This window comes from Schistocerca gregaria, chromosome 8, assembly GCF_023897955.1.
Source record: "Schistocerca gregaria isolate iqSchGreg1 chromosome 8, iqSchGreg1.2, whole genome shotgun sequence".
Lineage (NCBI taxonomy): Eukaryota > Metazoa > Arthropoda > Insecta > Orthoptera > Acrididae > Schistocerca > Schistocerca gregaria.
Window position 1 is genome coordinate 453,055,323 of NC_064927.1, and position 14,599 is coordinate 453,069,921.

The 14,599-nt window shown below is 42.8% G+C and overlaps 1 protein-coding gene across 5 annotated transcripts in view; it reads right to left on the reverse strand.

Moving 5' to 3' along the window:
- LOC126284062 (RNA-binding protein 26) overlaps nucleotides 1–13,750 on the reverse strand; it is a 223,834-nt gene extending 210,084 nt beyond the window's left edge. For 2 of the 5 annotated variants that reach the window (XM_049982660.1, XM_049982657.1), the window contains exons 1-2: nucleotides 13,532–13,739; nucleotides 4,996–5,114 (exon numbers count right to left, since the gene is read on the reverse strand). In XM_049982660.1, coding sequence (XP_049838617.1) covers nucleotides 4,996–5,114; nucleotides 13,532–13,590 — 178 coding nt within the window. In that variant the 5' untranslated portion in view covers nucleotides 13,591–13,739. Of the gene's footprint in view, nucleotides 1–4,995; nucleotides 5,115–13,531 lie in introns of all 5 variants that reach the window. The other 3 variants (XM_049982659.1, XM_049982655.1, XM_049982656.1) reach the window with 3 other exon arrangements.
- Between the last annotated feature and the right edge of the window lie 849 nt (nucleotides 13,751–14,599).

Here is a 14,599-nt window from a genome sequence, read left to right on the forward strand (position 1 = left end):
CAGTAATTTGGATGCATAGGAGAATTATGAATGTGTGCAACATAACTGGCAAGCAGTTGTGCACGTCGAATCTGCAATGGAGGGACTCCAGCCTCCACCAGGACACTGGCCACCAGACTTAACCTAAAAGCTCCCGTCGCTAGGCAAACGCCACAGTGGTGCTGTGGGTCGAGTGAACACAATGCTGAGGGTTTCACCAAACTGTAAACCAGACTCCCATAGTCAAGGCGGGATTGAACAAGGGCTCTGTAGAGCTGCAGCAGTGTAGAGCAATCTGCACCCCAGATGGTGTTGCTCAGGCAGTGGAGAGCACTGAAGTGCTGCCAGCACTCCCGCTTAAGCTGATGAAGGTGAGATAGCCAAGTCAATTGGACAGTGAAATCCAGTCCTAAAAATCGATACGTCTCCGCAACAGTGAGTGGATTGTCATTAAGATAAGGCTCAGGTTCTGGATGAACGGTATGACACCAACAGAAGTGAATGATACAGACTTCACAGCTGAAAACTGAAAACCGTGGGCTACAGCCCATGACTGCACCTTGTGAATGGTTCCCTGTAGGTGCCGCTCAGCAACACCAATACTAGAGGAGCAATATGAAATGCGGAAGTCATTCGCATACAGAGAAGGGGAGACCGACAGCCCTACAGCTGCAGCTAGGCTGTCAATGGCCACTAAAAATAGAGATACACTCAATACAGAGCCCTCTGGAATGCCATTCTCCTGAACACAGGGGGCAACTATGGAAGGCACCAACTTAAGACACGGAAAATACGAAGCGACAGGAAGTTTTGGATAAAAATCGGGCACGGGCCCTGGAGACCCCACTCACAGAATTTGGTAAGGATATGACGTCACCAGGTCGTATTGTATGCTTTGCATTAAGTTTAAAAAAAAAAAAAATGGCAGCCAGGTGTTGGTGTCTGAAAACGGTTTTCAGAAGGCAGACTAGAAGGACACAAGATTATCAGTGGTAGAGCGACCCTGGTGGAAGCTGCCCTGACGTGGAGCCAGTAGGCCACGAGACTCCAGGACCCAACCCAACTGCCGACACACCACACGTTCCAACAGCTTTCAGAGAATGTTGGTGAGGCTGATGGGCTGATAGCTATCCACATCAAGCGCATTTTTACCAGGTTTTAGCAACAGAATGATGGTGCTCTCCTGTCATTGCGATGGAAAGACGCCATCACACCAAGTCAGGTTGAAGATGACAAAGAGATCTCGCTTGTAGACAAAGGAGAGATATTTAATCATCTGACTGTGGATCCGATCCCACGCAGGAGCTGTGTTAGAACAATGTGCAAGGGCGCTTAGGAGCTTCCACTCTGTAAATGAGGTGTGATAGGGTTCATTGTGATGTGTAATGAACGAGAGGATTTTCCTTTCCATCTGCCATCTGAGTGTGTGAAAGGCTGGGGGGGGGGGGGGGGGTAGCTCTACCAACACTCCTGTTTCCATCGTTTTATAAGCAGGCAAACACGGGCACGGAGACGCTTAAAGGCTATTAGGTGCTCTAGGGAAGGCTTATTTCACTACGGGTAAGATAGATACTGCCTACAGGAAAAATAAAGAGACCTTTGGAGAAAAGAGAACAACTTGTATGAATATCAAGAGCTCAGATGGAAACCCAGTTCTAAGCAGAGAAGGGAAAGCAGAAAGGAAGGAGTATATAGAGGGTCTATACAAGGGTGACATATTTGACGACAATATTATGGAAATGGAAGAGGATTTAGATGAAGATGAAATGGGAGATACGACACTGCGTGAAGAGTTTGACAGAGCACTGAAAGTCCTGAGTCGAAACAAGGCCCCAGGTGTAGACAACATTCCATTAGAACTACTGTCTGCCTTGGGGAGCCAGTCCTGACAGAACTCTACCATATGGTGAGCAAGATGTATGAGACAGGCGAAATACCCTCAGACTTCAAGAAGAATATAATAATTTCAATCCCAAAGAAAGCAGGTGTTGACAGATGTGAAAATTATCAAACTACCAGTTTAATAATTGACGGCTGCAAAATACTAACACAAATTCTTTACAGACGAATGGAAAAACTAGTAGAAACCGACCTCGGGGAAGATCAGTTTGGATTTCTTAGAAATATTGAAACACGTGAGGCAATACTGACCCTACGACTTATCTTAGAAGCTAGATTATGGAAAGGCAAACCTACGTTTCTAGCATTTGTAGACTTATAGAAAGATTTTGACAATGTTGACTCTCTTTCAAATTCTGAAGGGAGCAAAAGGCTATTTACAATTTGTACAGAAACCAGATGGCAGTTATAAGAGTCGAGGAACACGAAAGGGAAGCAGTGGTTGGTAAGGGAGTGAGACAGGGTTGTAGCATCTACCCAATGTTATTCAATCTGTATATTGAGCAAGCAGTGAAGAAAACAAAAGAAAAATTTGGAGTAGGTATTAAAATCCATGGAGAAGAAATAAAAACTTTGAGGTTCGCCGATGACATTGTAATTCTGTCAAAGACAGTAAAGGACTTGGAAGAGCAGTTGAACGGAATGGATAGTGTCTTGAAAGGAGGATATAAGATGAACATCAACATAGTCGAATTAAGTAGGGTGAAGCTGAGGGAATTAGATTAGGAAATGAGATAGTTAAAGTAGTAAAGGAGTTTTGCTATTTGGGGAGCAAAATAACTGATGATGGTCGAAGTAGAGAGGATGTAAAATGTAGACTGGCACAATGGCAAGGAAGGCATTTCTGGAGAAGAGAAATTTGTTAACATCGAGTATAGATTTAAGTGTCAGTAAGTCGTTTCTGAAAGTATTTGTATGGAGTGTAGCCATGTATGGAAGTGAAACATGGATGATAAATAGTTTGGACAAGAAGAGAATAGAAGCTTTTGAGATGTGGTGCTACAGAAGAATGCTGAAGATTAGATGGGTAGATCACATAACTAATGAGGAGGTACTGAATAGGATTGGGGAGAAGAGAAGTTTGTGGCACAACTTGGATAGAAGGGATCGGTTGGTAGGACATGTTCTGAGGCATCAAGGGATCACAAATTTAGCATTGGAGGGCAGTGTGGAGGGTAAAAATCGTAGAGGGAGACCAAGAGATGAATACACTAAGCAGATTCAGAAGGATGTAGGTTGCAGTAGGTACTGGGAGATGAAGAAACTTGCACAGGATAGGGTAGCATGGAGAGCTGCATCAAACCAGTCTGAGGACTGAAGACCACCACAACAACAACAACAACAACAACAACAGAGTTTACCATATTAAATATGGACTTGATGGCCATTTCAAGTGTTTCTGTATGAATAAAAAGCAGATTCAACTTAAATTTTAAATGCTTTATGCAAGTAGACTGCATCCTCCGAACACCCAATTTTTTAAATATGAACTTTCAAGAACTGACTTTAAATTCAAGTTACGTAGCCTCTGTATGGAAGGTATTAGATATTGATTTCATCAACACTGCTTTACACTGCCTAGCACATATCTGCTACTACAGAGTGAAGGGACGTCTGAAGGAAAGAATATTGAGGTAGGTGGACTTTCGATAATTCAGAGACAGAATGAAGATGACCGACCCCACCCAGCCGGAAGGGGTTGTGTGTGTCAGCTGTGTTTGTGTGAATGTGTGTGTATGTATGTTGTCTATTTCAGAAGAAGGCCTTCTGGTAGAAAACATACATGTTTAGTAGTCTTTTTGTTGTGCATGTCTGTCTCTCAACATCAACACTATATGATGAGCAGCAATCTATCCTTTTCATAATATTATCATTATTCCATTGTTTAATATGTATTGTTATATTTACTTATCTGACTATGTTGACTGCTCTGTAGCAAAATTCATATATTACATAATGTCATTTCATTTTATGATTTATTTAATGCATTGTCATCAGTTAAAATTCACTGCAATTCCTTAATTTTCCGTTTTTAGCAATCACATCATTGCATCACAATGGATATAAGTTCCAGGTTGAAACACTGTTGCACACTCAGCTTTGCTTGAAGTATCGATGCAGCACTTGTGCCAATCAGTTTAGTAAACACATAACAGATTCTAAAACACACATAGTATGGCAACTTTACAGCAATAGCAGCGATGTCAATTCTTTGAAGCTCATCACACATGTTCAGTATTTGATCCCAGCTGAAGAACTTTTTATGGGAAGCTTTTCAATATTCAATAGGCATCAACAGATACAATATTCATAGGTACTTCATACTACCCAAATCTCCTGACTTCTACCCCAATACCATGAGGTTCAAAGAGTATAACACAACACCAATGATGACTTGCACCTCACACTTACTCCCAAGGGATGGAAAATCGAGGATGGAATGTAACAATATTACGAGAAGGATAGTCGCTACTTACCATATAGCAGAGATGCCGAGTTGCAGACAGAGACAACAAAGAGACTATCGGAAAGTGAGCTGCACATGTCAGACCATGTGCGCACTGTCTATTTTCGGAAAGCTCACTTTCCAATGGCCTTTTGTTATGCCTATCTGTAACTCAGAACTCCACTATATGGTGAGTAGCAACTATCCTTTTCTTCATACTGATATTCCCAAGTGAAACTGTCAGAACTTACTGAGGAGTAATAGCATCACAAATAAAGTTGGAAAAAATACGAAATGGTGTCCACACAATGCAAGACAGGACTGTCTGTCTTCCCGTTACAATAATCTTCTTTCAGCTTTAAAATGTCGTCTCAACTACATTTATCTAATATGGTGTTTTCCTTTTTCACTTTCCTCTTTACGTTACAGTACACACACACACACACACACACACACACACACACACACACACACACACACACACAGAGAGAGAGACAGAGAGAGAGAGAGAGAGAGAGAGAGAGAGAGAGAGAGAGAGAGAGAGAGAGAGAGAGAGAAACACTCCGCTGTAGAGTGAAAATTTCATTCTAACTGCTCTCCTGAGAGTCAAATTAAAAATTTACAACACTTACAAACATATCGTAACCACTATACATCATTACACTACTCACCTTGCTGTAGAAAAACATCGAGCTGTTCAATCATGATAGCACGAAGTTCTCCTGGTGGTTTGTCCTTTTTCACCAATGCAAAAACATACTTCGCTAAGGCAACAGGATCAGCGTCACACCTGCAACAACAGAACAGTTATATTTCATTTATTTTCTGTGAACATAACTTATTTATTTTCAGTATATTCTGTTCCTTTACTGAAAGCTATGTTAATAAAGTTGAAGCAACAGTCAACCAGTAGTATGTTTCGTCAACTTAGTTCAGGAAATACATGTCGAACAGAAGGTATCATAGTTGGTTGGTTTATTTCAAAGAAGAGGGAAGCGACCAAACTACAAGGTCATCAGTCCCTTGTTCCAAAGGAAACAATGCCACTAGAGTGAGAATAAGGCAATGAGACAACACTAAACAGAATGAAAGGAAAAACCACAACAACGACTGAAGGGCAACAAACACTTCAATGGACAAAAGGGAACAAGAAAACCACAAAGACACAAGAAACGGGTAGAAGACGTTAAAACAAGAAAGTAGGTTACCATGGCTGGCTGACCACGAGGATAAAAAGGAAAGGCCAGTCATTCTGTAACACATTAAAACCTCCACCCTTAAAGCACTAGGGTGGAGGACACACAGGGACAAAGGACATGTGCTAAAACTTAGAGCAAATGATAAAACCCTCCCAAAGCTGCAAAACCTTGCGGCAGAGAACTGAACAGAGGTCAGCAACAGTCAACCAGTAGCACGTTTCATCCTGTTTGGCCAGGCTGTCGAAAAGTTCGTTCCCTGGGATTCCGACATGATCTGGGATCCTGACAAACACCACTGAACAACTGGACTGTTCCAAGGCATAGATTGACTCCTGGATGGTCGCTACCATAGGATGACGAGGGTAGCACTGGTCAATAGCTTGTAGGCTGCTCAAGGAGTCAGTACACAGGAGAAATAACTCACCTGGGCATGAGCGGATGTGCTCAAGAGCACGAGATATGACCACCAGCTCTGCAGTGAAAACACTGAAGCCATCTGGCAAGGAGTACTGCTCTATATGTCCGCCATGAACATAGGCAAAGCCAACGTGACCGTCAGACATCAAGCCATCGGTGTAAACCACTTCATGGTCCCAGTACATGTCGAGAATTGAGAGGAAGTGGTAGTGGTGGTGGAGAGTCGCAAGGTTAACCGAGTCCTTAGGGCCACGTGGAAGGTCCAGACGAAGTCGCGGCCTAGGTGTGCACCATGGAGGTGTTTGTGAATCAACCTCAAGTACAGTAGGTACAGGCAAGGACTCCAGTTCGGAGAGAAGGGATCGCAGACAAACTGGGCTTCCAATAAGGGAGATGAACCACCGTGGGCGAGAAATGAAGATGGTAATTCGGATGTGCTGGAGAACTACGAATGTGTGCAACGTAACTGGAGAGCAATTGCGCACATCTAACCTGTAATGGAGGGACTCCAGCCTCCACCAGGACGCTGGTCACCAGACTAGTCCTAAAAGCTCCTATCGCTAGGCGAGCACCACAGTGGTGCACTGGGTTGAGTAAATGCAACACTGAGGGTGCTGCCGAACCTTAAGCCACACTCCCATATTCAAGGCGGGATTGGAAAAGGGCTCTGTAGAGCTGCAGCAGCATAGAGCGATCTGCACCCCAGCTGGTGTCACTCAGGCAGCGGAAGGCATTGAGGAGCTGAAAGCACTTCCACTTAAGCTGACAGAGTTGAGGAAGCCAAATCAATCGGGCATCGAAAAACAGTCCTAAGAATCAATATGTCTCCACTACGGTGAGTGGATTGCCATTAACGTACAGTTCTAGTTCCGGATGAACAGTACAATGCCGAAAGAAGTGCATAACCCATGACTTTGCGGCCTAAAACTGGAAACTGTGGGCTAGAGCCCAGTGGATGGCTGCCTGGCTCCCTGCACACGCCGCTCAGCAACACCAGTACTGATGGAGCAGTATGAAATGCAGAAGTCGTCTACATACAGAGAAGTTGAGATGGACAGCCCTACTGCTGCTGCTAGACCATTAATGGCCACTAAAAATAGTGGAGATACACTCAATATGGAGCCTTAGGGAACCCCATTCTCCAGGATATGGGGGGAACTATGGGAGGCACCAACTTGGACATGGAAAGTACGAAGTGACAGGAAATTGTGGATAAAAATCTGGAGCAGGCCTCGGGGACCCCACTTATATAATGTGGCAAGGATGTGATGTGGCCAGGTCGTTTCATACACTTTTTGTAAATCAAGAGAAACTGCAACAAGGTGTTGGTGTCTGGAAAAGGCTGTTTGGATGGCAGACTCGACAGACACAAGATCATCAGTGGTAGAGCAACCCTGGCAGAAGCCACCCTGACATGGAACCAGTAAGCCACATGACTCCAGGGCCCAACGCAACTGCCGACACACCATACTTTCCAGCAGCTTACAAAGAACTAGAATGAAATTTTCACTCTACAGCGGAGTGTGCGCTTATATGAAACTTCATGGCAGATTAAAACTGTGTGCTGGACTGAGACTTGAACTCAGCTTTAATTCCGCCAGCACCTCATCTCCTACCTTTCAAACTACACAGAAGCTCTTCTGCAAACCCTGCAGAACTAGCACTCCTGGAAGAAAGGATATTGCGGAGACATGGCTTGGCCACAGCCTGGGGATGCTTCTAGAATGAAATTTTCTACATCTACATCTACATATATACTTCGCAATCCACCATACGGTGCATGGCGGAGGGTACCTCGTAAAACAACTAGCATCTTCTCTCCCTGTTACACTCCCAAACAGAACGAGGGCAACATTACTGCCTATATGGCTCTGTACGAGCTCTAATCTCTCTTATCTTTGTGGTCTTTCCGTGAAATGTAAGTTGGCGGCAGTAAAATTGTACTGCAGTCAGCCTCAAACGCTAGTTCTCTAAATTTCCTCAGTAGCGATTCACGAAAAGAATGCCTCCTTTCCTCTAGAGACTCCCACCTGAGTTCCTGTAGCATTTCCGTAACATTCGCGTGATGATCAAACCTACCAGTAACAAATCTAGCAGCCCGCATCTGAATTGCTTCTATGTCCTCCCTTAATCCAACCTGATAGGGATCCCAAATGCTCGAACAGTACTCAAGAATAGGTCATATTAGTGTTTTATAAGCGGTCTCCTTTACAGATGAACCACATCTTTCCAAAATTCTACGAATGAGCCGAAGACGACTATCTCCCTTCCCCACAACTGCCATTACATGGTTGTTCCACTTCGCCATACACCGTCAGGTGGCTTGCGGAGTATGGATGTAGATATCGCTCTGCAATGTTACGCCCAAATATTTAATCGACGTGAGAGTGTCAAGCGCTACACTACTTGTGGAGTATTCAAACACTACGGCATTCTTTTTCCTATTCATCTGCATTAATTTACATTACCTACATTTAGAGTTAGCTGCCATTCTTTACACCAATCACAAATCCTGTCCAAGTCATCTTGTATCCTCCTACAATCACTCAACAACGACACTTCCCATACACCACGGCATCATCAGCAAAAAACAGCCGCACCTTGCTATCTACCATATCCAAAGGTCATTTATATAGATAGAAAACAACAGCGGACCTACCACACTTCCCTGGGACACTCCAGATGATACCCTCACCTCCGACGAACACTCACCATCGAGGACAACGTACTGGATTCTATTACTTAAGAAGTCTTCGAGCCACTCACATATTTGGGAACCAATCCCATATGCTCGTACCTTAGTTAGGAGTCTGCAGTGGGGCACCGACTCAAATGCAATTTTCACTCTACAGCGGATTGTGCGCTGATATGAAACTTCCTGGCACATTAAAATTGTGTGCGAACCGAGACTCGAACTCGGGACCTCTGCCTTTCGCGGGCATGTGCTCGACCAACTGAGCTAACCAAGCACTACTCACGCCCTGTCCTCACAGCTTTAATTGAGCCAGTACCTCGTCTCCTACCTTCCAAAGTTCACAGAAGCTCTCCTGCGAACCCTGCAGAACTAGCACTCCTGGAAGAAAGGATATTGCGGAGACATTGCTTAGCCACAGCCTGGGGAATGTTTCTAGAATGAAATTTTCACTCTACAGCGGAGTGTGCGCTGATATGAAACTTCCTGGAAGATTAAAACTGTGTGCCGGACCGAGATTCAAACTCGGGACCTTTGTTTCGCGGGCAAGTGCTCTACCAACTGAGCTACCTAAGCACGACTCATGTCCTATCCTCACAGCTTTAATTCCGCCAGTACCTCATCGCCTACCTTCCAAACTTCACAGAAGCTCTCCTGTGAACCCTGCCATCCTTAGCCTGGCGTTCCTCCTATGGTGTGGCCAGGGAGGGGAATGATTTAGGGTTGACTTTCTTGCAATGTATTGAGACTTAAAACACTTAAAAGACTGCTGGTGTGTAATCACCAGCAAGTGATGACGTGGTACGCTTCGTCATCTGTGCTGATGCCTCCCACTCCGACCAGGGACCTCCCCACAGGCGCCACCAAGCCGCAGCGAAGGCCACCTGGCAGAATGGCCATTGCTGGGAATCCCGATGCCCCAGGGTGATGAGCATCTACTGCTTGGCATAGGTGGGGAGTTACCAGCGCAGGCATCAGCAGAGTGAGCTCTGTGTTGTCAGGGGGCTACAACCAACAGGGTACATAGCGGCCCCACCACAAAGGACTGGCTACCGTGCTGGATATCAGGTGCAAAGAAGTCCATGGCCATCGTCGGCATAGAAAACGACACTGCATAGTGGGTGGAGCAAATTGGCTAAAGATCTCAAGGTACGATGGACACAATGCACCATGTACGACGCCCTTCCCCAGTTGGCTTGCTCTTTGGGAAAATTTTGAAAAAATGTGGGTCAAACCCTACAGGGGACCATCACTTAAAGGCCAGAACATGAGAGACTCCTTTTAGTCGCCTCTTACGACAGGCAGGGAAACCTCGGGCCTATTCTAATACCCGGACCCGCAAAATGTAGAGCACGAATGGGGACGTGCTAGGTGGGAAAGTGGATCAGCCAGGAGGCATACTGAGATAGTATGGACAATTGCAATTAACACTGCTGGCAACTGTATAGTAAGCAGGAGATCCCGAGTTTGAATTCAGGTCAGACACGCATTTTCATTCGGCACCGCTAATTCCACATAAAGTAGAAATGCAGCTGACATCATTAGTTCCTTCCCTTCTCCTCCCCCCCCCCCCCCCTCCACCCTCAATTCATAAATTACGTTCTGCGCAAAATTCTACCGGATGGCTTCCTCTATCATTCCTTTTCATCCAGTCCATGCGCTCCTACTACTTTTCCTTCTCTTTCTTTTGCTTCTACTTAATTCCAGTTCCCACCACAATTAATTCTTTGCCCCCCTTAACTATCAAAATGATTTTTTTTTTTTTTATCTTGTTGTACATTCTTACAATCTTATCAGCTCCAAGGTATCTGGCATATCAACTTTTACAACTGTCTTGAGTTGAATTAGTAACTCTCGTAGCTATGATAATGTGTTCACTAAGTTGTTCACAGCAGATTCACCTCATTCTGATTAAATTATTCAATATTAGTCCTACTCCTGCAGTAACCCCTACATGATTCTGTATTTATGACCCTGTACTCACATGACCAGGAATCCTGTTCGTCCTGCCAACATACTTCACTAATTTCCACTATATGTAACTTCAATCTATTCAATTCTCTTTTCAATTGTCTAACTTCTCTACTCGATTAAGGAACTCCACATTCTAAAATGCAGAGTGCCAGTTTTCATTTTCCAGAGGATGACATCCTTCTGAGCAATCCCCAGCTGAATATCCGAAAATCTGGGACTATTTTATCTCCAGGATATATCACCCAAATGGACGCCATCATCGTAACTGTACAGTAGAGCTGCTTGTTCTCGGGTAAAATAAAGGCATAGTTTCACTTAGCCTTCAGTCGTTTACAGTACCAGCACAGAAATGACATGCTGTCTGCTACAATGCCCGATCGGTCAATGGTACACACTGTCAGCCCTGCAACTGCTGAAAAGCTTGCCGCCTCTCCTTCAGGAAGCATACCTCTTCACTGTGGTGGCAGCTGCAGTATAGCTATCTTAGCAAAGTCAGTGGTTCATGGGTGATTTGTATGCTATGTATCACATTTTGTGGAGTTAGGTCATTATTTCAATAGGTTGTACATAATAAACAAATTCCATAAACAGTACTAAATGAGAATTTATATCAATTTTAGAGGATCTCCCTCTGTCTAGAATAACAAATGCCTTAATCCCAGAGGCAGCTGGGAAAAAGACACATTTTTCACGCTTTTCTCAACACAAAGGAATTTCTGCCTCACAAACTTTGACTTTTGTGCACGTGTTTGTTTGTGTGTGTGTGTGTGTGGGGGGGGGGGGGGGGGGGGGGGGGGTACATGCAGGTTCTGACAATGAGCAAGTTAACACCTTTTGTAAGTGGTCATTTGGACTGCTTCTACATGAAGCTTGTTTTGTGTTGGCAGTGTATAGGATACTTTCCGTTACTGAGAGGTGACAACAGATTAAATGCATTTCATGAGGTGAAATTGCTACCACTGATTATTCTTTGCAGGTTACTCGTGGTTTCCTTAAATCTTCAGTGGCACAGCTTACACTTTGTTGGTGGTTCTCTCTGTCTCTCTCTTTTGCAGGGGACGGGGGTGATTATGATTATGATGATGTGCCCGACTTTTGTAGAGTAGGCTAATTCAAGGTCTACGGTAGAATAATGAAGACAGTGCCCTTGTGAGTTGTCAAGCCAATGAATGCTCTATGACAAGTAACTATTAACTGGAACGAAGGTCGTAGCGACAAATTCATGTGGCTCACTGACTGGGGTTTAGGACAGACTGGACACTGATAAATGGGTTGTGATATGATAAAATAAAAAGCTGCCTGCATTTACCAAGTAGTTCAAGTTATTTTTCATAAGATAGTAATCTCATTACAAGGCATTGTCATTTCAGATTTACATCACACAATAAAAATTTATTTTTATCATTACCACTGGTTTTTTTTCTGAATCCTTGAACATTTCACCTGTATACTGATGTAAGGACTGGAAAACATTCCTTCCAGTCACTCTTATAAAATGTTTCATTTGGCCATTGTTTTCTCACTGGTTAGTTACCAACAGCTGCCGACAAATACCATATCTCATGGCAAGTGCTGTCAACACTGCTGGACTCTTCTGACATTACTCAGTGATTAAGTGGTTACACTACTTAAAATGGGAATGCGGCAGTTTGTATTGACATGGAAGTTAACAACAGAAGGTAGTTAAATTACAAATTACACTCAGCAGAATGTAAAGGGAGAAGCCTAAAGGAGATGAAAGACAATGAAATGATTGACTAGTGTAAGTTGGGAGAGATGTGTGTTAAGAACCCAGAGTGTACCCGCACCTCCTACCTGCAACCTTCTGGTGAACTGGTACTGGGAAGAAAAAAATCCATATTTTGTGATAATGCAGGCTCTACAGCCAAAGAACGCACTCTGTGACAAGGTACAGTGGATAACACAGTTATCACAAGATACCTACTTAAGACAAATCAGGCTTCAAACTTTTGCTACAACTCAAACACTGCTAGATTTTTAAGAGAGGATAAAGCAAGAGAAAACCATTTCCATGTTGGTGCACTGGAATAAATCACACAAATTTCCAATAACTCCTTTATTTTAATATTAGGCCTACATGCTAAAAATCAGCAAAGCATAGTTCAATTTTGAACTGAATCCCCCACTCCTCACTCCCCGATTCCAGACCAACAGAACCTAAATGCTGATGTCACTGGAGCTAGGACACTCGCAGACATCCCTTTTACTTCAGAGAGAGAATCCATGCAAATGCAATAACACCACTCCATTCACAAAGGAAGTTCATAAATTCAAAATAGCATTTGTTGGAACTGCAGCTTTTCCCTATGCAGTGAAAAATATCACTGTGAATGAAATCCTCTAAACATGACATTCATATTACTCTAAGATGACTAAGCATGAACCAATTCCCACTAAATAGAACAACACAACTGGTTTGCAAATAGCAGTATTTGGTCAGATAACATTCAAGTGTGTTTAACTAGATGTACGAGTTTAGAACTATTTGGAAACCTATCACATTAGGTGTTAATAAATTTCGACTCATAATTCAGTGACGTTTAATACACGGGGAAAGTCCTAGTGGCACAGGCTGTTTTCTCATAAATGAATGTCGTATAGAAGTTTAAAGTTGAAAGCAATTCATCATAGTTATTATTTGCAAACAAAACAGATGTCGATATTTGGAGCCAATCATCGGGATATCTAACTACTGTCGGCTTTCTCGGTTGATTTCCTTACTAAAGTAAAACACTGAAATCCCACCATTATGCATACGATAAGGTCGAGAAAATGTCATTATTGCAGGGCTTGATATTCAAACACGCAGAATGTTCGAGTAGACAAAAATCTTTATTAAACGCATAAAACTTCATAAATTTCATCCATTAATTGTGCAACGTTTGCAATCTTTGGCCTACTTACAAAGGTTCCAGTACGGCCGAAAGCCAGCTTTTAAACGACTCTTGATCTTCTATAATCATTGTTAATTTTATACAACTTTTGCATTTACTTAGAACACAAAATGAGACACTCTTGTATTCTTTAATTCTTATACATTACTCCAACGTTCACTCTTCTAAACAAATGTTTACCACACGCACAGATACACAAAGATAAAATATATAAAGATAAATTCGTGTCAAAGAGTTCCTAGACAACACAGTTATGAAAATATAACATAATATTTATGGACATGGGGATAAGATAAGATTTAAAATTTTGACAGCATAATTTTATACATAATACTACGTATATAGAGGCAAACTTCCCAGCAATTTGTAAAGTATACACATAATTTTTTTCTTAATTTACATATTTGTGTTCGCTTGTGAAGCATTTACTCATATCATTGTAATAACAGGTACATTACAATAATAACATCAGCATTTTTTAGCCTAGTTAAATCCTAATGTTTTTTATAGGGAAGCACTGATCGTTAAATCTTGATATTTCCAGCACACAAGCAGTCAATATCAGTTTATTAGTTTTTCTATTGGCTGCAATTTAAGCTGCGTTTACACCGAATTCAGAAACACGTTTCTGTTCACAACATTGTTTGCAACCACAATCGTTCTTCGTATCTCCGTCTTCACTAAGGACTAGCATATCTGCATACGTCTTCGCATCGTCTGCTGCGCTGAACTACATCTGCATCTATATCTATACTCTGCAAAAAACTGTGAGGTGCATTGCAGAGGATACTCCCCATTGTACTAGTTATTAGGATTTCTTCCTGTTCCAATGGCGTACAGAGCGCGGTAAAAATGATTGTCTGAACGTCTCTCTCGCGTGCAGCAATTATTCTCATATTATCATCACGATTCCTATGTGAGCAAACACTTAGGGGACTGTAGTATATTCTTAAAGTCAGCATTTAATGCCGGCTCTTGAAACTTTACTAATAGACTTTCTCGGGATAGTTTACGTCTATCTTACAGAGTTCTTCAGTTCAGTTCCTCCAGTAACTCTGTGACACTCTCCCTGGATTGT